The sequence below is a fragment of the Bubalus bubalis genome, chromosome 5, assembly GCF_019923935.1.
Source record: "Bubalus bubalis isolate 160015118507 breed Murrah chromosome 5, NDDB_SH_1, whole genome shotgun sequence".
NCBI classification, from domain to species: domain Eukaryota; kingdom Metazoa; phylum Chordata; class Mammalia; order Artiodactyla; family Bovidae; genus Bubalus; species Bubalus bubalis.
The window spans coordinates 12,379,193-12,403,836 of record NC_059161.1 but is presented as its reverse complement, the minus strand read 5'-3'; the positions used below and the strand labels follow the sequence as shown (position 1 = coordinate 12,403,836).

At 39.7% G+C, this 24,644-nt stretch overlaps 1 protein-coding gene and 1 pseudogene across 1 annotated transcript in view; both read right to left on the bottom strand.

Moving 5' to 3' along the window:
* KCNK2 (potassium two pore domain channel subfamily K member 2) overlaps positions 1-16,801 on the bottom strand; it is a 229,851-nt gene extending 213,050 nt beyond the window's left edge. Inside the window, exon 1 of the mRNA XM_045165653.1 lies at positions 16,164-16,801. Within this exon, the coding sequence (XP_045021588.1) occupies positions 16,164-16,197 (34 nt within the window). The 5' untranslated portion in view covers positions 16,198-16,801. The remainder of the gene's footprint in view (positions 1-16,163) is intronic.
* A 5,700-nt stretch (positions 16,802-22,501) lies between these two features.
* On the bottom strand, positions 22,502-24,211 carry LOC112585006 (annotated as a pseudogene).
* Positions 24,212-24,644: the final 433 nt, after the last annotated feature.

Genomic DNA, 24,644 nt, shown 5'->3' with positions numbered 1-24,644 from the left:
TTCCTTAAAATACATTATGCCATGCTTGGCAGGGTAGCATTTGAGTAGCTAAGGCTGGCATTAAGGTTTCCAGACAAAAAAGGATGGGCATGGCATCAGAGAGCCCCTGTGGACCCAGAGTGGCACAAGGGAACGGCCATACATTTCCCGTGTCTCCTGAGAGGGGCTGAGAAATTGCCAAAACAGACTTGATGAATGCTGATGTTTAGGACAAGGAAGATACAACTTTTGAGGACTCAATAACCAGACATGGCACAATCTGGCCAGTGCTACCAAGACAGATGACAAAATATCCATGCCAAGGACTTAGACTGCTGAAATCGGCCAAATCCAGGATTTGAGAAGATCCTGAATTGACTGAAAAGACCCTGAAACAATGGAAGAAACTCCAAATTAACCCAAGATTAAATTTCTGTCAAGTAAAACAGGGAATGTAAACTAAAAGTTAAGTTCACTTTAAAGGAAAATCAAATCATACTTCTTAAACATTCAAATTTATAGGTTGAAAATCATAAGCGCTTCACATGACTACCTCAAGCATAATTTTCTCACTGTCCAAACATAGATGACAATTACCATAAAGTTTAAAAAATGTTCTTAATATCCAATATCCAGCTATCATCTATCAATGAAAACATATATTCTGTGATTTTTTAAAAATTGGATCATTTGAAGCTGTTGAAATGATTAAATCTTCTCTTCACTATCAACATGGATTTGATTATTAGAGTTAGGCAGACCAGGAGTCTTATAAATGAAATTAAGAGGTGATAACCTATGTATGACATTTTAGTTAAAGGTTTTTCAATCCTAATTATTTGTCTGAGTGTATGTGATCAGAGGGCTTCGCAGACAGCACTAGGGATAAAGAACCCCACTGCTAATCCAGGAGACGTAAGAGACGGGAGCTAGATCCCTGGTTTGGGAAGATCCCCTGGAGAAGGACATGGCAACCCACTCCAGGATTCATGCCTGGAGAACTCCCATGGGCAGAGGAGCCTGGCAGGCTACAGTCCATAGTGTCACAAAGAGTCTGACACGACCGAAGTGAATTAGCACTCACGCACCCATATGATGGGAACAAAGAATAAAGTATAAAGGAAACTTTCTAGAATTCCCACATTCAAATGATTACCATCTTGAAACAATCACACTGGAAAACCATTGACATCTAAAGTATTGATGCTGAAAATATTCTTGGAATCCCTCTTTTGAAGTTGGCTTCTGAGATGGTGTACAAGCCCCACAAGAAACTAGATGCTGTCACTCAAGAAAGGTAGACATTCAAGAAAGGTAGTGTAAAAGTCTTTATAATCAGACTTTATCTTTGACTATTAATAATATTTCCAAGCTTGATATACTTACCCAATAAATTTGTCCCAAACAGTATTAATGGGGTTCACAACACAAAACTATCCTCAAAGAATGTCCCACTGAAAATACCCAAAGTATCACACTGCTGAAGGACAGCTAATGAGCTACCAAAGGATTGCCACAAACGATGAAAGATGCACACTCATTCAATAAGGGAGGAAAGACAGTTAATACTATGAACTTTGACCAAGTGATCTATGATGAATCACGAACTAAATCCTCTTAACATTTTTTTTTCTTTTTAAAAAGCAAAACAATAATATCACATCAAAGAAAGGGAGAAAAGCATAGCAGAGGCAGACCAGCTGGAGTATTCTCCAAGGAACATACCCAAGCGTTCTGAAAAACTGACAATGCAAAAAGAGATGACCTTAAACATCTTTAAAATAAGTCTCTCTGAAAAGCACTGAAACATGTATATTATCATATGTGAAACAGATCGCCGGTCCAGGTTCAATGCATGAGACAGGGTGCTTAGGGCTGGTGCACTGGGATGACCCTGAGGGATGGGATGGGAAGGGAGGTGGGAGAGGGGTCCAGGATGGGGGACACATGTACACCCGTGGCTGATTCATGTCAATGTATGGCCAAAATCACCACAATATTATAATTAGCCTCCAATTAAAAAAAATTAAAAAATAAGTCTCTCTGACAGTCTTCCTTCCTTGCCCCCTAAAAGGATTGTAGGGGGTGTGTCTGAATGTTGCCTATCCTCAATCTCTAATTCCAACCATATAGAAGATGATTAAATGAACTATGTTCCAAAGGAAATTTTTAAATATTATGTTAATATTCATGAACAGAGTGAGTTTTTAATATTTAACAAACATTAATGCATCAGGGGACTTCCCTGGCAGTCCAGTAACTGAGTCTGCATGATTCCAGTTCAGGGGGAGCAGGTTTGATACCTGATCAGGGAACTAAGATCCAACTTGCCAAGATGTGCAGCCAAAAAAAAAAAAAAAGACTGCATCAGCACTGACCAGTGAGAACAGATATGGCAACTAACAACGCGAGCCACTTACAACAGACATTATCACTGTTGCTGTTTAGTCACTGTGTCTTGTCCAGCTCTTGTGACCCTATAGACTGTAGCCTGCCAGACTCCTCTGTCTATGGGATTTGCCAGGCAAGAATACTGCAGTGGGTTGCCATTTCCTTCTCCAGGGGATCCTTTCAACCCAGGGATCAAACCTGTGTCTCCTGCATTTCAGGCGGATTTTTTACCACTGAGCCACTAGGGAAGCCAGACGCTATTGTACTGGACATATTTGAGCACGGCTCATGGCTGTTTCTTAATGGGAGAAATACACCCTTTTCACATAGAGGTAGGTGTTTTTCCTTTCTGTGAACTTAATACAAAACACAACACCTCTAATTACAACCTATCTTTTCAAGTCTGTTTTTTGCTTCAGAAAAGGTAAAAAACACATGGTACAGTAGGTAGTTTTATCTGTTCAGAAGATTTTAAAAGTAAAATGATATTACTCTATCAAACAGAAAAGGGCCTCCTAATTTTTTTCCTTTTTCTTGAAATTAAAGTACAGTTGATGTGCTATATTATATGTTATAGGTATATAATATAGTAATTAGGAATTTTTTAAAGTTATACTCCATTTAGAGTTACTATAAAATATTTGCTATTTCCTGTGCTGTAGAGTATATCCTGGTAGCTTGTTTTATACCTAACAGTTTGTACCTCTTACTCTCCTGCCCCTATATTGCTCCTCCCCCCTTCTCTCTTCCCACTGTGTTCACTTCTTCTTTATTCTCTATATTCGTGTTCACTTCTTTTTTATTATCAAAATTGCTTGGAGTCTAGGTTTTATTGGAGAAAACTATACTATAATCGGGAGAAGGCAATGGCACCCCACTCCAGTACTCTTGCCTGGAAAATCCCATGGACGGAGGAGCCTGGTGAGCTGCAGTCCATGGGGTCGCTGAGGGTCGGACACGACTGAGCGACTTCACTTTCACTTTTCACTTTCATGCATTGGAGAAGGAAATGGCAACCCACTCCAGTGTTCTTGCCTGGAGAATCCCAGGGACAGGGGAGCCTGGTGGCCTGCCGTCTATGGGGTCACACAGAGTCAGACATGACTGAAGCAACTTAGCAGGAGCAGCAGTTATTGATAATGGTGGAATAAGGATAAAAGAACTCATTTTATAATATCAGATACTTAGGGGTTCCCTGGTGGTTCAGACAGTAAAGAATCTACTTAAGACAGTATGGCTTTAGTGCAAGTTTACACACATAAATCAATGGGGCAAAATGGAGAGCCCAGAAATAGACCTACAAAAATACAGTCCATTGAATTTTAATACAAATGCAAAAGCAATTCTGTGGATAAAAGAAAAGTCCTTTCCACAAATGGTGCTGAAACAGTTGGATGTGTGTGTGCTAAGTCACTTCAGTTGTATCAGACTCTTTGTGATTTTATGGACTATAACCCACCAGGCTTTTCTGTCCATGGGATTCTTCAGGCAAGAATAGCGGAATGGGTTGCCATGCCCTCCTCCAGGGGATCTTTCCCACCCGGGGATCAAGCTCATGTCTCTTATATTTCCTGCATTGGAAGGCAGGTTCTTTACCACTAGTGTTACCTGGGAAGCCCGAAACAATTGGAAATTCATATGCAAAATTATATGCCTCAACCCACACTTCATATCCTATTTAAATAATTAGTTTATATATGGATCATGGACCTATAATTTATAATTCATAAAATTATAAATCTTCTGATAAAATGCTGGAGAGAATGTTCATGAGTTTGGGTTGTGAAGAATTCTTATGAATAACATCAGCAGCTTGATCCATAAGAAAATAAGAGATTGATTATATTGCATCATAACTAAAATCATCTTCTCTATAAAAGATGGTTAAGAAAGTGAAAAATAAACTACAGAAAATATCTTCAAATCATGAATCCAACAAAGGATTTATACCCATAGTTTAAAGAACTCTCAAAGTAACAGTAAGAAAACAAATGTTGTTGTTCAGTCACCCAGTCGTGTCTGACTCTGTGACCCCATGAACTGCAGCACCCCAGTCCTCCCTATCCCTCACCACCCCCCAGAGTTTGCCCAAATTCATATTCATTGCATCAGTGATGCTATCCAACCATCTCATCCTCTGATGCCCTCTTCTCTTTCTGCCCTCAATCTTTCCCAGCATCAGGGACTTTTCCAGTGAGTCATCTGTTCACATCTGATGACAAAATACTGGAGCTTCAGGTTCAGCATCAGTCCTTCCAGTGAATATTCAGGGTTAGATGTAGTCAATGAAACAGAGAGACGTTTTTCTGAAATTCCTTTGCTTTCTCTACAATCCAACGAATGTTAGCAATTTGATCTCTAGTTCCTCTTCCTTTTCTAAACCCAGTTTGGACAAATGGAAGTTCTTGGTTCACATAATGCTGAAGCCTAGCACACAAGATTTTAAGCATGACCTTACTAGCACAGAAGATAAGTACAACTGTCCAATGGTTAGCACATTCTTTGATACTACCCTTCTTGGGAATTGGAATGAGGATTGACCTTTTCCAGACCTGTGGCCACTCCTGGGTCTTCCAGATTTGCTGACATAATGAATGCAAAACCTTGATGGCATCATCCGCTAGAGATGTGAAAAGTTCTGCTGGAATTTCATTGCATCCACTAGCTTCATTAACAGCAGTGCCAACTTGACTTCGCACTCCAGAATGTCTGGATCTGGGTAACTAACCACACCATTGTAGTAATCCAGTTCATTAAGATCTTTTTAATACAGTTCTTCTATGTATTTTTACCATCTCTTCTTGATCTCTGCAGTGTCTACTAGGTCTCTACCATTTTTATCCCTTATTGTGCCCATCTTTGGGTGGAAAGCTTCCTTGATGTTTCCAATTTTCCTGATGAGATCTCTAGTCGTTCCCCTGTTGTTGTTTCCTTCTATTATTAAGCATTGTTCGTTGAAGAGGGCCTTCTTGTCTTTTCTAGCTATTTTTTGGAACTCTGAATTTAATCAGATGTACTTTTCCCTCTCTCTTTTGCTTTTTGCTTCTCTTTTTTAGTCTGCTATTTGTAAAGCCTCCTCAGATAACCACTTTGCTTTCTTGCTTTTACTTTTCTTTGTTTTCCACCTCCTGTACAATATTATGGACCTCTGTCTACAGTTCTTCAGGCACACTGTTAACTAGATCTAGTCCCTTAAATCTGTTTGTTACCTCTACTGCGAATTCATACGGGATTTGATTTAAATCATACCTGGCTGGCATATTGTTTTTCTGATTTTCTTTAGTTTAAGCCTGAATTTTGCTATGAAAAGCTGATGATCTGAGTCACAGTCATCTCCAGGTCTTGTTTTTGCTGACTGCATACAGCTTCTCCATGTTTGGCAACAAAGAATGTAATCAATTTGACTTCGGTATTGACCACTTGGTGATGTCCATATTTACATATGTGTTGTTGAGAAATGGTATTTGCTATGACTAGTGCATTCTCTTGGCAGAATTCAGTTAACCTTCGCCCTGCTTTATTTTGTTCTCCAAGGTCAAACTTGCCTGTTACTCCAGGTATATCAGGACTTCCTACTTTTACATTCCAGTCCCTGACGATGAATAGAAAATCTTTTTTAGGTGTTAGTTCTAGGAAGTCTTCTAGATCTTCATAGAACTGATCAGTTTCAGCTTCTTCGGCATGGGTGGTAAAGGCATAGACTTGGATTCAGCATACTGTGATGTTGAATGGCTTGCCTTGGAAATGAACCGAGATCATTGTGTCATTTTTGAGGTTGCACCCAAGTACTGTATTTTGGACTCTTTTGTTGATTATGAGGGCTACTCCATTTCTCCTGTGGGATTCTTGTCCACAGTAGTAGATATGATGGTCATCTGAATTCAATTCACCCATTCCCATCTATTTTAGTTCGCTGATTCCTAGGATGTTGATGTTTATTCTTACCATTTCCTGCTTTACCACATCCAATTTTCTTTGATTCACAGCCCTGCATTCCAGGTTCCTATACAATACTGTTCTTTGCATCATTGGATTTTACTTTCATCACCAGAGAACAAATATCTAATAAAAAAATGGACAAGAGTTTTGAACAGACATCTCACCAAAAAAGATATTCAGATCACAAATCAGCACATGAAAAAATGCTCACCATCTTAAAGCCATAATGAGATGCCATTACACACTTCTTAGAAAGGATAAGAAATAAAAAGAACAAAACAGACAATAAAACTGACCAATGATGCCAAGTGCTGACAAGTAGGCAGAGAAACCAGAACTCTTACATCTTGTTGGTGGGAATGCAAATTGGTAAAGTCGGTTTGGAAAACAATTTGGCAGTTTCTTATAAACTTAAAATGCGCATTGACCATATTAGCTGCAACCTCATTCCTAGGAATTCGTTTACCCTGGAAAAACTAAAACACATTCACACAAAACCCTGTGCTGACAGCCCATCATGTGTACAGCAGTACTGTTTATAATCCCCAAAACCTAGAAATAGTCTGAGTGTTCCACACTGGTGAATAAATCAACAAACTCTGGTACAATAAAGTACTGCTAGGCAGTAAGAAGAAACAACCAACCCTGTGTACGAGACAGCAAAAGAGACACTTATGTATAGAACAGTCTTATGGCCTCTGTGGGAGAGGGAGAGGGTGGGAAGATTTGGGAGAATGGCATTGAAACATGTAAAATATCATGTATGAAACGAGTTGCCAGTCCAGGTTCAATGCACGATACTGGATGCTTGGGGCTAGTGCACTGGGACGACCCAGAGGGATGGAATGGGGAGGGAGGAGGGTTCAGGATGGGGAACACATGTATACCTGTGGCGGATTCATTTTGATATTTGGCAAAACTAATACAATTATGTAAAGTTTAAAAATAAAATAAAATTAAAAAAAAAAAAAAGAAACAACCATTGAGAGACACAGATGAACCACGATTGCATTCTGCTAAGTGAAAGACACCAGACTCAAAAGGTTGCAAACTGTATTATTTCACTTGTACGACTTTCTGGAAAAGGCAAAACTATAGAGACTAAACAGATAAGCATTACCAGGAGCTGGGGATGGGGAGGTTTTTACTACAAACTGGCAGCATGAGGGAATATTTTAGCGATGAAGGAGCTATTCTTTATCTTGATTGTGGTAATGGTTACAAGACTCTACACATTTGTTAAAACTCACAGATATATGCACAGAAATATTAATTTTATATTATGTACATTGTTTAGTAGTCTAAGACATATAAACAATATAAAAATCTGTTTTTTTTGTGAGCAGACTATCTTCAATGTACAGGTGAGAATCCTGTGACGTGAAATGTAAGTTGCTCAATCATGTCTGACTCTGCGACCCCATAAACTGTAGCCAACCAGGCTCCTCTGTCCATGGGATTCTCTAGGCAAGAATACCAGAGTGGGTAGCCATTCCCTTCTCCAGGGGATTTTCCTGACCCAGGGATTGAATCTGGATCTCTTGAATTGCAAGCAGATTCTTTACCATCTGAGCTACCAGGGAAGATCTAAAGAATCTTGTACCATTCTCAAAAACAAAACAAAACTTCAAAGCATAAAGAAAGAGAAGCAAGAACTTTCCCAGAATTGCACTACTCAGAACTCTTAAAATGTCAAAGTGTGAAAAGTTTACTGTCTGCTTTTATACATGACTGTTCAATTCAGCTTGACCTGTCACCTTGGGTTTCAAAAGAACAAAAACAGTATAATGGAAACAAAACACTTTGGCATCATGCTATTTAATGACCTGTAATTGCACCTCCATTAGCTCTGCTGCACCAAGTTTAATCTTAGAGGCTGTTTCCCTCACGGGAGAAAGGAGTAATAAGGATACTGCTCTCTGAGCCATTTTCTTGCAGATCAAGGTTTTCTCGAAGTTTCAATCTATGCAATTCAAAATGTGCCTAAGCCCTCAGTTCCAAAGTTTCCTCTTCAAGGCAACATTTTTCATAAAATGTCATCAACCAGAAGTATTATACAGAACATGTGGCAATGTTAAGCTTTTAAATGAAAAGAAAATTAAGAACTGAGCTAACACAATATTGTACAAAAAGGGTTGCAGCTAAGAAAAAATCAATGCATTTCATTTCAAAATCACCTAGTGGATAACTTGTGTAAGATATATGGACCTTAGTGCTGTATAGTTTTCTGGTTTTCTCTTGTATCTGTAAATTGTGGTTCTTGCTGGCTAAAATCTTCAGTCACACCAAGAAAGACTTCTGGTTATTAGAAACAAATCAACAGATATAACCATACCCTGAGTCTCTGTATCTATGCCTATAGGATGTAGTTTATCAACCTTTGAACCTTTGTATATATGCATATATATACATATATATGCTTTTTTTGTTTATATAGCATATAAATGGGAAACTATAAGATATGTAAATTGTCCAGATCCATGTCATTTTAGATAAGGAAGATGGCCAAGAGTGTTGACTGTGGCCTTGACTCCTTTGTAAAACAAAGAACATGTCTCAACCACTTTACTCTATGGAAGTGTCTAGGATATACTGATAGTAGAGGATACAGAGAATTCCAACAATACAGGTTTTCTGCATGCCTAACTAGGGTTGAACCTAGTTGCAGTATCTCTTTTTGTGGGCCTGATTGGTTGGGCCTCCATAGAAGGCACAAAACAAGGTAAATGTTAATTACTGCTCAAGTTTAAGGGTCCTATTCAGGTATGAGATAAGCAGTATGAGTCTCATACTTCTAGATAAAAATCAGAGATAGTCATAAAACCATTAGATAAATTATACTAGGTGAAAAATCTTATTTCATATTTAATCTCCTCCTTAGACAATTCATGAACTCCTTATTGCCAAATTCAGACTTAAATTGAAGAAACTGTGGAAAACCACTAGACTATTCATGTATGACCTAACTCAAACCCCTTATGATTATACAGTGGAAGTGAGAAGTAGATTTAAGGGACTAGGTCTGGTAGATAGAGTGCCTGATGAACTATGGATGGAGGTTCATGACATTGTACAGAAGACAGGGATCAAGACCATCCCCATGGAAAAGAAATGCAAAAAAGCAAAATGGCTGTCTGGGGAGGCCTTACAAATAGCTGTGAAAAGAAGAGAAGTGAAAGCAAAGGAGAAAAGGAAAGATATAAGCATCTGAATGCAGAGTTCCAAAGAATAGCAAGGAGAGATAAGAAAGCCTTCCTCAGCAATCAATGCAAAGAAATAGAGGAAAACAACAGAATGGGAAAGACTAGAGATCTCTTCAAGAATATTAAAGATACCAAGGGAACATTTCATGCAAAGATGGGCTTGATAAAGGACAGAAATGGTATGGACCTAACAGAAGCAGAAGATATTAAGAAGAGATGGCAAGAATACACAGAAGAACTGCACAAAAAAGATCTTCATGATCCAGATAATCACAATGGTGTGATCACTCATCTAGAGCCAGACATCCTGGAATGTGAAGTCAAGTGGGCCTTAGGAAGCATCACTATGAACAAAGCTAGTGGAGGTGATGGAATTCCAGTTGAGCTCCTTCAAATCCTGAAAGATGATGCTGTGAAAGTGCTGCACTCAATATGCCAGCAAATCTGGAAAACTCAGCAGTGGCCACAGGACTGGAAAAGGTCAGTTTCCATTCCAATCCCAAAGAAAGGCAATGCCAAAGAATGCTCAAACTACTGCACAATTGCACTCATCTCAAACGCTAGTAAAGTAATGCTCAAAATTCTCCAAGCCAGGCTTCAGCAATATGTGAACCGTGAACTTCCAGATGTTCAAGCTGGTTTTAGAAAAGGCAGAGGAACCAGAGATCAAATTGCCAACATCTGCTGGATCATGGAAAAAGCAAGAGAGTTCCAGAAAAGCATCTATTTCTGCTTTATTGACTATGCCAAGGCAGTTGACTGTGTGGATCACAATAAACTGTGGAAAATTCTGAAAGAGATGGGAATACCAGACCACCTGACCTGCCTCTTGAGAAACCTATATGCAGGTCAGGAAGCAACAGTTAGAACTGGACATGGAACAACAGACTGATTCCAAATAGGAAAAGGAGTACGTCAAGGCTGTATATTGTCACCCTGCTTATTTAACTTCTATGCAGAGTACATCATAAGAAACGCTGGGCTGGAAGAAGCACAAGCTGGAATCATATTGTCGGGAGAAATATCAATAACCTCAGATATGCAGATGATACCACCCTTATAGCAGAAAGTGAAGAAGAACTAAAAAACCTCTTGATGAAAGTAAAAGAGGAAAGTGAAAAAGTTGGCTTAAAGCTCAACATTCAGAAAACAAAGATCATGGCATCTGGTTCAATCACTTCATGGCAAATAGATGGGGAAACAGTGGAAACTGTCAGACTTTATTTTTGGGGGCTCCAAAATCACTGCAGATGGTGATTGCAGCCATGAAATTAAAAGATGCTTACTCCTTGGAAGGAAAGTTGTGACCAACCTAGATAGCATATTCAAAAGCAGAGATATTACTTTTCCAACAAAGGTCCATCTACTCAAGGCTATGGTTTTTCCAGTGGTCATGTATGGATGTGAGAGTTGGACTGTGAAGAAAGCTGAGCACTGAAGAATTGATTCTTTTGAAGTGTGGTGTTGGAGAAGACTCTTGAGAGTCCCTTGGACTGCAAGGAGATCCAACCAGTCCATTCTAAAGGAGATCAGTCCTGGCTATTCTTTGGAAGGACTGATGCTAAAGCTGAAACTCCAGTACTTTGGCCACCTCATGTGAAGACTTGACTCATTGGAAAAGACTCTGATGCTGGGAGATATTGGGGGCAGGAGGAGAAGGGGACGACAGAGGATGAGATGGCTGGATGGGATCACTGACTCGATGGACGTGAGTTTGAGTCAACTCCAGGAGTTGGTGATGGACAGGGAGGCCTGGCATGCTGCGATTCATGGGGTCACAAAGAGTTGGACATGACTGAGTGACTGAACTGAACTGAACTTAGAGAATTCTGCCTAATCTCTGACCTATTATTCATATTATGCAGTAAATAATGTAAATGTAGCATCCCTCTCTACTTCAAAGATGAGAAAATAATGAAATTATATGTGTAGAAATATTTTTAAAAGAAAATGGCACTAGACAGATGCAAGATAATATTTTCTTTAATAGCTACTAATGACACTCTTCTTAATACATAGTAACTCTCTATATGGGCTTCTCAGGTGGTGCACCTGGTTAAGAATCCACCTGCCAATGCAGGAGACTGAAGAGACATGGGTTCGATCCCTGGGCCAGGAAGATCCTCAGAAGTAGGTAGTGACAACCCACCCCAGTAATCTTGCTCGAAGAATCCCATGGACAGAGGAGCCTGGGGGGCTACAGTCCATGGCGTTGCAGTCAGACACAATGGAATATGTCCACACACACTCGCAACTTTCCAGATAATAAATCTATCAGCTAGATTGTTACTTCATATCTGTGTCATGTAAACATTGCTTAAGCTAGTTTAAGCAGTAGTATAAGAATGATGGTTCTGCCAAGTGCTTTGCACTTATGCCAGTAACAAATGGACACAAATTAAATCATCAAAATATACCATCCCCTTAAAACCTGGACTTTTGTAGACACCATAGGAAGATGTCATAGGAAAAGTTTTGAAGATGAACATTTTATGTCCTTAAACTCTCCAAAACCGTTTCTCCTGAGAATGACCTTGTTGGCTATGGTGGGTTTCCTAAAGTGGTTAAAAACAGGAAAGAGGAAATTCATTAGCCAAGGCCAACCCGGTGTTTACAGTATCTTAGTCACTGAAGACTGTAGAACAGTCTTTCAAATTAATTTAGACCACCTAACACCTCAAAATCAGTCCTGAATATTCATTGGAAGGACTGATGCTGAAGCAGAAACTCTAATACTTTGGCCACCTGATGCAAAGAACTGACTCATTTGAAAAGACCCTGATGCTGGGAAAGATTGAAGGCGGGATGAGAAGGGGATGACAGAGGATGAGATGGTTGGATGGCATTACCAGTTCGATGGACATAAGTCTGAGTAAAGTCTGGGAGTTGGTGATGGACAGGAAAGTCTGGCGTGCTGCAGTCCATGGGGTTGCAAACAGTCAGACACAACTGCACGACTGAACTGAACTGAACACATCAAAAACATCACAAAAACCCTTTTTTACTTTCAAATCATACATTCTGATTGCCTTATTCTTTTACTACACTTGTAATAGCTTTGCTTTACAATTTTTTTAATGAGGAGCCCACTAGGTGGAGAATAGATATTTCTACTGTGTTGCATCTTCGAATAGCATTTTAACGCAAGCAAGGAATTTAGGTTATTTTAAAAATCTAAGGTGTCCTATGGAAGGAGGAGCTCGGTAGGCTGCAGTCCATGGGGTCGCTAAGAGTTGGACACGACTGAGCGACTTCATTTTCACTTTTCCCTTTCATGCATTGGAGAAGGAAATGGCAACTCACTCCAGTGTTCTTGCCTGGAGAATCCCAGGGACAGGGGAGCCTGGTGGGCTGCTGTCTATGGGGTCACACAGAATCGAACATGACTGAAGTGACTTAGCAGAGCAGAACGCGTCCCAGGTAGCACTAGTGGTAAAGATCCTGCCTGCCAATGCAGAAGATGTAAGAGAGACTGGTTCCATCCCTGGATGGGGAAGATCTCCTGGAGGAGCGCATGGCAATCCACTCCAGTATTCTTGCCTGGAGAATCCTACAGACCAGAGGAACCTGGCAGGCTGCAGGTCATAGGATTGCACAGAGTCGGAACTCGACTGAAGCAACTTTGCATCACGCAGGCAAATGTCCAGAATTACTAGAATGAGAAAACTAGAATGGTCTCCAAAGCTCATGTAGTTTAACCATCTTACCAGGCCAAGCAGTTGACATAAATTATCTCACTTAATCTTTACAATAAATCTAAAAGGGAATAATTATTAACCCCATTTTTTGTATGGGAAACCAGACATTTAGAGTTTATGTAATTTGCTCAAGGTCACACAGTTTATAAATGAGAAATTTGGAATTTCAATGCACATTTGTCTGATTCAAAATGTCAACCTAGATGTCCATCAGCAGATGAATGGATAAGAAAGCTATGGTACATATATACAATGGAGTATTACTCAGCCATTAAAAAGAATACATTTGAATCAGTTCTAATGAGGTGGATGAAACTGGAGCCTATTATACAGAGTGAAGTAAGCCAGAAAGAAAAACACCAATACAGTATACTAACACATATATATGGAATTTAGAAAGATGGTAACAATAACCCTGTGTACGAGACAGCAAAAGAGACACTGATATATAGAACAGTCTTATGGCCTCTGTGGGAGAGGGAGAGGGTGGGAAGATTTGGGAGAATGGCATTGAAACATGTAAAATATCATGTATGAAACGAGTTGCCAGTCCAGGTTCGATGCACGATACTGGATGCTTGGGGCTAGTGCACTGGGACGACCCAGAGGGATGGTATGGGGAGGGAGGAGGGAGGAGGGTTCAGGATGGGGAACACATGTATACCTGTGGCGGATTCATTTTGATATTTGGCAAAACTAATACAATTATGTAAAGTTTAAAAATAAAATAAAATAAAATTAAAAGCCAAAACAAAACAAAACAAAATGTTTTCTTTTCCCTCCACGTTAAACCTCCTCATCTACCAGCAGTAGGAGTGGCAAGGAGTTTATTCCTCCTAATACAGCAAATCTTAAACTGTTCGGCAATAGATATTTCTGGTGTCAAACAACTAACTAGGAAAGATTACACTATGCCATAAAAATTCAAATTATTATTTGTTATCAATAACTACATTCTGATCAGTACTGGCAGGGGCAGGGGGAGAGACACATCCTAAACCTACATTTTCCTTTTGAAGATAATCCTCAAAATCAGTCTACCATACACTGGCTTTCAGATTATAATCAGATCCCTTTCTGTTCCTTAAAAATGAAGGCTTAAGACGCCTCCAATGTTGTATCATTTCTTGACTGAGGTCTCAGAATCCTGCCTAATAAATCACGATGAATTTAATGTGAAAAAGTGCTCATGCAGGCAATATCAGCCTATCATCTAACCCTTTAATTCTTAAAAGAACTTCTAAATGATTCCTATAGAGTATATTGTTCTAATTATAGTTACATTCTGATAGATATGCCTGGATAAATTACTTATAAAATACATAGAAAGTAGGAAACTAAACCGAACAGTTATTGGGATAATATAAGCTTATCTAAAATGTTATATATGATTATTCAAAAGTCTTTTACCTTGATGACAGTTGTTGCTTAGTTACAGCTTCCATCATCTCCTACTCAAAGGTTCCCATCACTTCTAATAAGATGCAAAAAAATCATGCGAATAGCATTCTTATTTCCTACTTGTGGTAGTAGAAGGACATGTGTTTAGTGTGATAAGTATCTATAGCAAGTGACCTAGGAAAAAATTGAGGTCCTAGAACAGTGTTATCTGGGATTATATGAGACAGAGATGGCATCTATAATGAGTTTCCATTACCTCTCCAGCTCTCTCCCACTCTATGGCTTTCTCCATATTTTCTGCTTCTCTTCTTTCATTCCAGAAACACTTGGCTTGACTCCAAGAATCTCTTCATCTACTCATCTCTCAGTTTATTTTCATGTGCCTTACACATCTCCCCATTTGAGGATTTGGCCATTGTCCTGACCTACCCATTAATCCTCAGCAGAGGGGGCTCCAAAATTGCTAATTCCAAGTCTCAATACCACAAACTAGCTCCTGGAAATCACATACTAATGGGAACGAAACTGGTATTTTATATACTGAATTGCTCCAGAAGCATTATGATACCCCTTCAGATAAACAATGTTACACAAACAACCAGGAATAGAAATCCATTCAAAATTTGATTTTTAAAGCAATTCCTTATTGAAAACAGCAAAACAATGTAACACCATTATTCTACAGTTCTTTGTTATGCAATTTAATCACACATTCATGGGTAAGTTCATAAAGTGAAATCCCGATATGAAATGACTATTGTACAATGAGGATACTTGTTCTATTATCCAACATCAGCCTATACTCAACATGCAACAACTAGCAAGTATGTACTCTGTGCCAGGCACTAAATATGGACTTAGCTCTATTTAATAATTATGCTACTGATGAGCTTGACTCACATTTCCAAGACCATAACAATATTCATATGGAGTTAGAAGTCTTATACAGAGAAATCTAAATGATTTTCAGAATTACTTACCAATATATTATGGAAATGTAAATATTTTAAAATGCCTTAGTTCTCAAGTTTAAAACTATCATACCTCTTCTTCCCCATTTTCAAAATTCTAACACACCTCTTCCCCCTACTGTATATAAATAAGATTCACTAAGGAAAGAACTAATATTCTCTCTAAGCAAATTACAAATAATGTGTCAAACTATTTATGAAAAAACACAATTGCAGGATTAAACATAACATGAAACCAAAGTAAATATCATTTAAATAACTGGAATCCAAACATCAGGGGATTTATAGATACAAATATTGATCAATTTTACATTGCAGAGTAATACATTACACACTGAAAGCCTGATATTACATGCCTATTGTATAAAACATGCCCATGTCAACTTGCAATTTATTTGCGTTGCAAGGTCATGGAAAAAATTCCAGTAACTAATCCTCTGTTGGAATCACCCAATGAGTTTAATTATAGACTTGACTATAATGAAGACTCCTTACATCAAGTACTTGCTTGGAAATCTAACTCCGCATACTCTAGAAATTTTGAAAATATTTAGATACTTGATTATCACAAAAATACTTACAGCAGAAGTTCCTTTTTGCTCGTGGGTTCATCATTTGGGGATGTTTTCATCAGGAGTCATCATGCTTTTGATCTTTAACGCCGTTCTTCCTCCAAGGTTTCTTGTCCGTAATTTCCCAAACAGAGTCACTTGTACTAACAAGACATCGTCCCATACTGCTTCCTTTTTGTGTGTGAATGTTACCCTGTAGATCGATTTCCTGTCCAGAAACACTCAAAAGTGAACAAACGCTGCTGTATGCAAGTGAAAATGTGCTACTCAAACACTGTTTTTGCGGTTTGGTTCAGGAAGAAATTCCCTCATTGAAAGGAGGAACTATATCACAGTTGTCCCAGAGAACTTAAAAGGCAGAAGTTTCTTCCTTATGAATGAGCATATCCAAATTGCCAGAGTCATTTACTCGCATTAGTCTGTGGCTCAAGTACTACTGCACCCAAAGCATCGGGTACTGTGTGCAGCCTAAAGACACTCCCAACTGCCACAGTAATAATATCCCAACTATATTTTAAAATCGGGCTTAGTATGCTTTGAAGTACATAATGTTTTCCATTCCTAAAAGGACAAAGAGATCTACATTGTCAAAGTTTATTTTTAAGCTCATGTGCTTGCTAAGTGCAGTGGTGAGCAGGCTTTCCGTGCCTGTAGTACCATAGCTGGAACCTATTAATGCAAACAGATGAATCGTTGGCTTGGTTCCACATGGGCTTTTATTTCTTTTTTTAAAAAAACCCTTATCTAAATTGTGCTGATTATAATTTCTTAAATCAAGAATGCTATCACTTTTCTGAGCTTGCTTGTTTGAATTTGATCAGTACAGAAGCAATGCAAGCCAGGCAAATAAGAGGAAGGTTTCCAATAGCTTTTGCAGAGATAAGAAAGTTAGTAATTAGAGGCAGCTCCTGTTTCTGGAGTAAGTTTGAGGGGCATTTGGAGACAATAAAAATGACAACAACAAATTTTAAATAAAGCAACCAAAGATAAAAAATGAAAGCCAGAGTGAGAGAGAGGAGAGAAGAGGAGAGGTGAGGAGAGAGAGCAAGCCAAAGCCAGAGTGAGAGAGAGAGATGGGGGGGCGTTGACCATTAACAATAATTCTTCACATATTTTCTTATTGTTGGGAAAGCAAATTGCTCTGGTTTGTATAACCCCCTACCAGTCTGCTCAACCCACCAACATTAGCCCCCATGTCATCTAATACCAGACTAAGACTTGTGGAAACACATTACTGCTGTATTAGAGCCATAACAAAATACAGCTGAGCAGTGAGCATAAGGCGCTACGGTGACCCTGAGGTAATACAACCCGTGTTAGGGAATTTCTAGCCCAAATTTTAAACATCTGGTTTTGATATGATAATAAATGTGATCATGTACATTAAATACCAGTATTCAGGTAACCTAATCTTTCCATCTGACTAAAACAATGCACACTTTTCAAATCATGTGGGGGTGAGAGAAGCTGGGCAGACACATATTTATATCTGCATATACCAAAACAACCCTCGCCAGGCACAAACTTACGTGTATACATAAGCGGCAAGAGCACATAACCTGACTTCATTCAGAACTGAGTGAGTTGCCACTGAATCCTTTCCATGCTCTCTTTTCTGGACATCTCTTTGCACAGTTGCACTAACTGGTAGGAGACTTGGCTGAGAGAGAGGGGAATGGAAAGGGAAGGTGAAAAATAATAACGCTAACTGGACCAGACAGAGACGTGAACCCCTGACCTTTGCTTCATTAGTACCATCTCATGCTACAATCTGATGAAGTACCCAGTCACTGGCAACTTGAAAAATAAACTAATCAGATTATCCTTATCCTGTTTTAACTTTGTGGGAAAGAATTTCTGCATTTCAAATCCAAATATTACCGTATTATTAGATGTCACGTAATTCAGAGCTGTAAATGGTTTTAGAGTCTAGAAGTTAAGATTTCTTTAAATTAGCATCTTAGAATTAGACCAGTGGATGAAAAAGTCCTAAGTCATGAACATTTGCTGACCTTATATATTTGCAAATGAGCAGGCTGATGAAGTGACCCAAGGATGGAGAGGGTGAAAGCTACTGGTGAAAGTCGTGTTGGGAGTGAAGAATGGTTGGTTAATGTGGGATTGAGAGATAAGCAAGTGGTTAATGATGGTTGATGGTTTGTTTCCTCCTGATGCACAAAGTTCCGTGATTCAGGTGAATGGTATTTGAAGGAATTGGCACAAAATAAAAACCTCAAATGCTCTTTCTTGGTTTGAGCCAAACCCAAACCTTTTCAAAGGCGTGAAAACATGCAGCCACACTGGTTTGGTTTTCTGTTGCTGGGCCACCCTTCTGCCTGGTGCTGGCCAGCACCACACAGAAGTCTTGCGACATGAGCCATTTGCATGGAATTTTAAATTCTGCCAAAAAAAAAAAAAAAAAGAGGGATTGGAAATTTCATGAGAATGGTTATTCTTAGGAGATTTCCATCCCAGATTCCTAACTTGTGTGGCTCCGATAAGCATCTAAAACGCACTGCCAAACCTTCTGAGGTCACTGATGCATTTATTTTCAATCACATTTCTGCATAGAGACCTCAAAGTAACAGTGAATGCAATTTTTTGTTTTGAAATATTTTCTGTATGCCAGCCCATGATCCCCGTACCTATGTGGAAATGGGTTTGGAACGCCATTTGCAACACAAACATTGGGTTTGAATGTCCCCAGAACATGTTCAATTTTTAGATGAGACATGTTCACATTCTCCCAAATGAAAACAACCTACCCAAAAGGAACCCTTCAATTAAATTATTTTACTTCTGAGAACTTCAAAATATTATAAGAATATTTTCCTGGCGTTTTGTTACATGTATAGCTGCCCAAGCTCTTCCTATAGGTTCGTTTCCTTGAGAAGACTATATGGTAAGTACAACCCACATCTCACTAACTGGGCCACTGTATCAGTTAGTCATTGCTATGTAACACATCTACTCCAAAAGTCAATGGCTTAAAATAATAAACATTTGTTACTGTTGACTATTTTACAGGTCAGCATGATAATTCTGGTCATATCTGGGCAACAGCTGCATGTCAAGTAGGTGACTCTGTGATCTTTATTATGTTTGGGAGGTTAGCTCTCTGCAAGCTGATATAGAATAGACTCATATAACTCAATAGCTGGGAAAACTGAACTCTTGTGTCTTCACTTGTACCTGTTTTTCATAACCCTTCAATACGTGAGCTCAGGAACTCTCTGGCCAGCTTAAATATGTTTTCCAGTCAATCAAAACAAGAGAGGAAGTGTAAATGTACAAGTGCATTTTAACGTCTCTATTTGGGTCAACTTGCCGAGCCCAGAGTCAGTGTGTGTTTTTGGAGGTGGCAGAGATTCAGTACCAAAAGATGTGGATACAGAGGCATGGAAAGCTGGGGCCATTCATACAACCTCTCTACCACAGGCATACCGAAAATAAGAAGTCAGTCATATTCAGTCACTTGGATGAATCCACAACAATTTCGGCTTTCTAGGTGCCTCAGAGGTAAAGGCTCTGCTTGCCAATGGACGAACCTCAGGAGATGTGGGTTCGATCCTTGGATCTGCAAGATCCACCAGAGGAGGAAATGGCAACCCACTCAAGTATTCTTGCCAGGACAATCCCATGAACAGTAGTCTACAGGGTTGCAAAGTGTTGGACACGACTGAGTGACTGAGCACACACACTCAACATTGGGATGCATCAACCTGTGAGACTAGAATAGCTTTCAGTACCGAGAGAGGATGAAAACCAAATCCCAAACTGAAGTGGGTGGAAAGTGCACTAAGAATGCACAGGCACCGCCCCAAAATGGCGCCTGAGAGAGACGAAGTTGGAGGGACGGCCAGAGATGGCAACGAGGAACGCACGAGAGCCAGAGGAAGCCACCAACCATGCGGAACCAAGCTAGCAAGCACGAACAGTTACAAAGATGAACACTCGGGGGAAATCTCTCTGGATTAATTTCCTTCAAGGTGGTTGTTTGAGGAGGAGAACAGTTACAGATGTGATCATCTACAGGAGACAATGAAGTTTATTCAACAGAATAGTCATGAAAATGAGGTAACAGAAGAGCACCAGTGTCAAGGGCACACTTGCTACACTCATCTCCAGCCAGTATCAGCTGTGAACGATTGAGCACTTAGTATGGCCAGATAGTAAAATTTTACAATAATTTTTCCTAATTTTGAAAATATTTTGAAAAACATCAGTAGGCATGATTTGCCTACAGGTCTGAAACTCCAGATGTAGAGGTTTCATTTCTATGGAGCAATCTGTTAGAGATTGCTCCATAGAAATGGAATATATATATATATATATATATATATATATATATATATATATATATTTAACATTAACAAATTATAAGTGATTTGCCACCAGAATATAAATAATGTAAAAACTGTGAGATCTTCCTAGAGTATCAAACACATAATTAAGAGGTTCCTAAAGATATTTTTGGCTTTCCCTGGTGGCTCAGTGGTAAAGAATCCACCTGCAATGCAGGAGATGCAGGTTCAATTCCTGGGTCAGGAAGATCCCCTAGAGAAGGAAATGGCAACCCACTCCAGTATTCTTGTCTGGGAAATCCCATGGTCAGAGGAACGTGGCAGGCTACATTCTGTGGGGTCGCAAGACTTAGACACGATTTAGCAAAAACACCACCAACCACCACAAAGATATTTTTTATCTCCTGAAAGCTTTTGCATTTCAAGAGTTTGCATTTTTGTGTTCTTTATCTAGAATTCTAATGGGTACTTCTAGAATCCCACCCCAAAGTTGCTGCTAAGTCACTTCAATCGTGTCCAACTCTGTGTGACCCCATAGACGGCAGCCCATGAGGCTCCCTCATTCCTAGGATTCTCCAGGCAAGAACACTGGAGTGGGTTGCCATTTCCTTCTCCAGTGCATGAAAGTGAAAAGTGAAAGTGAAGTCGCTCAGTCGTGTCCAACTCTTAGCGACCCCATGGACTGTAGCCCACCAGGTTCCTCCATCCATGGGATTTTCCAAGCAAGAGTACTGGAGTGGGGTGCCATTGCCTTCTCCCACCCCAAAGTTAATTGCCCCTTATTTTTATTTTTTTATGTTTAAATCCATTTTATTAAAATTATTTGGCAATTCTGGCAGCAGTACAAAGTTTGACCACTGGACACAAAATAGACATGAGTTTCTAATTTTGGTTTGTTGTGGGTTTGGGTACATGTACTTTTCTAAATAGTTTGCCCTTCATTTCATTACCAAATGGCAATGTGCCTTAAGTTTCTCTATCTACAATACTCTATTATTTAAAGAACAGGTATTTGTAAAATAATATTGGAAAACTAAAATGCACAGATGTAAAGAATTCTCTTCAAATATTAACAACATACAAAGTATATTGAAGACATCTACATTTAGTCCTTCAAGTAACTAGACAGGTGGTTTGATGTCTTGTATTACATTTATTTATTTATTTATTTCAGAGAAAGTGTTTCCCAAAACTATGAAAACCTTCATTGACATTCACAGTATGGTTCCAGTGGGTTTTGAGTAAAAGCAGTGTTGCACCTGATTTAGTATTCTAAAATCACAAGCCTTTTTATCCTTAGTGGGATTTGTTTCTTCTATAGTAGCTTAGGACACTATTTGCTTACTTAATGCCTTATAATTAACATCTGCTTTACAGTATTAATGATCTAAGCATTGGCCTTGTAAAGTATATTCAGTTCAGTTCAGTTCAGTCGCTCAGTTGTGTCCAACTCTTTGCGACCCCATGAATTGCAGCACGCCAGGCCTGCCTGTCCATCACCAACTCCTGGAGTTCACCCAAACTCTTGTTCATCGAGTAGGTGATGCCATCCAGCCATCTCATCCTCTGTCGTCCCCTTCTCCTCCTGCCCCCAACCCCTCCCAGCATCAGAGTCTTTTCTAATGAGTCAACTCTTCGCATGAGGTGGCCAAAGTACTGGAGTTTCAGCTTTAGCATCAGTCCTTCCAAAGAACACCCAGGACTGATCTCCTTTAGAATGGACTGGTTGGATCTCCTTGCAGTCCAAGGGACTCTCAAGAGTCTTCTCCAACACCACAGTTCAAAAGCATCAATTCTTCGGCACTCAGCTTTCTTCACAGTCCAACTCTCACATCCACACATGACCACTGGAAAAAACCATAGCCTTGACTAGACAGACCTTTGTTGGCAAAGTATTGTCTCTGTTTTTGAATATGCTATCTAGGTTGGTCATAACTTTCCTTCCAAGGAGTAGTATTACTGGACAGCAAATGGTGGGAGACCTTTTCCAAGGCAAAACTTTACCTGGATCTTAAAGTAAGATCTCTGAGGGTTTGGTGTTCCTTAGTTGTCCTCCAGTGATTCTGAAGTTGTAAGTGGAGTCCTGATTCCAGAGTTGCTATGGTATGTCAGGGTGACTGGTTTTACATCCTGTTCTTTGATCAAAGGCATCAGTTCAGTTCAGTCACTCAGTCATGTCCGACTCTTTGCGACCCCATGAATTGCAGCACACCAGGCCTCCCTGTCCATCACCAACTCCCGGAGTTCACCCAAACTCATGTCCATTGAGTCAGTGAGGTGAACTGTTTAAGTGAAGGCTTAGGGCAGGTTCTATTTGGCTGATATTCTGTACTCGATGTAAGCCAATGGAATCGTTGATGTAGGCACACTGGTTTTCCCTCAAGATTCGTTCAAACTTCTTGAATTGAAGTTTGAAGAATAATGTCTCTTTTGGATTTCCCTGCAGCATATTCAGAAAGCCGTGGGAATCGGTGTGATCATGGATACTGTTGCCATGTCTTTCACCCATAGAATCATGAGATTAAATTTTCCATTTCCTGATTCTCCAGGTTTCAGGTACACTTGTACTGGTCTAACTTGGCACACACTGCCCACTCAGCGGGGTTTGCTCTCATAGGCTTCCAAGACTGCCTGCACGTCCTCCACACTGACCTGCTCAGCTGCCAAGTGCTGGCATGGGATGCCGGTCAGATTGACCCGGGCAGGGAGTGTGGCTTTAGCACCTCAGTGTGCCTGCTCCATCCCTTGCCGAACTGTCTCTCTGCTGGGCTGCAAGAGGGGAGCTGAGCAAGCTGAGGAGGGGGTAGGGAGGGCAGTGTCCCTAGCTGCTAGCTAGGCAGTTACACACAGACCCCAAAGCCCTAGGTGCCCGAGTGCCACAGTATAAAGAAACCCTTGCCAAGACATCCACTGTGGTAGATCTGGGTATGCACTGCGCACACATATAGAGACCAAACCTGCCCCTTAGGTATTTTTAAAATCAACTTGCTCGTGACACTTTACTACATAATGACTTTCTGTTTATAAGAGTATTAGTCTAATATTCTGAACCCTCATCTTGTTGATTTCTAGAACATATGTTTTCCTATATAGATCTCTTCCTACAGTACCTAGAAAATACATATAAATTAAGCACTTATAATTCTCAGCCTTGTTTATCTGAAAGATTGTTACTCACACTGCCATTTTTTGAATTTCAGGTTTATTGATTCAACTTCTCCACTTGTATTGTTGGCTTCCTACCTCTTTTTGTTTACAGGCAGCCTAGGGGGAAGCTGTTTAAAATCCAAAGATCTATTTCTTCTTCTCTGTGAGATAGCTCTTACTAGGCATCCAATTCTTGGCATTGTTTGGAAGACTATCCTGTCTATTTCAAGACAAATTTTTACTGCAAGTAGTTAATCCAAGGGGTGAAAGAGAGGATGACAGATAAAGATGGTTTTCTTTAGCTTCCTAAGCCAAGTCTCCCAAATAAATCTTCATTACTCTGTTTTCAGATTTTTAACTTGGATCTCAGGAAATATAAACACCCATTCCAAAGTTTGGCATATTTTTATATTGTATTCTGTACAAGCTTATACATACTTCTTTCTCTTTCTTTAAGTGCAGAGATTTGAGGATGCATTATATATTATGTTGTTACTACTGCTGCATCTGAGATTGACTAGCTGATATTATATTATCACATTTCATCCTCCTATCTATAGTCTCTTGACCTCACCTGACTCCCAGGCCCTCAGCAACTTCCTCCATCCAGTTTCTGACCCTGAGAGCTACTTGTGGGTTTGATATGTGATTTTATACCTGAGGCCAAACAAGCAAAAATATATGGAGCCCCTGGTTCCTTTCACCATTTCTAGAAGCACGCATAGAGTGTGATGGCGTTATGACCTATGATAATTTATTTCCTTTTACTATTCCATATAAAATTCCACTCTAAGCATTGCATAGAGTGTGATGACTTCCCCAAAGCTGCTGAAGGGACCAGGTGACAGAACTTTCTAAGTGTATGTGAATCAACTCTCACGAGTCCAACTGTGACCAACAAGAAACAGAAGATGAAAGAGAGCAGGTAGATAAATGTCATCTCACTTCTTCCCTGAGATGGGCTGTTAGAGATACAAGGTTCTGCCGTGCCATCTGGGTAAGCCATACCACACACGGCCAAACAGGTGCCCAGCTGATG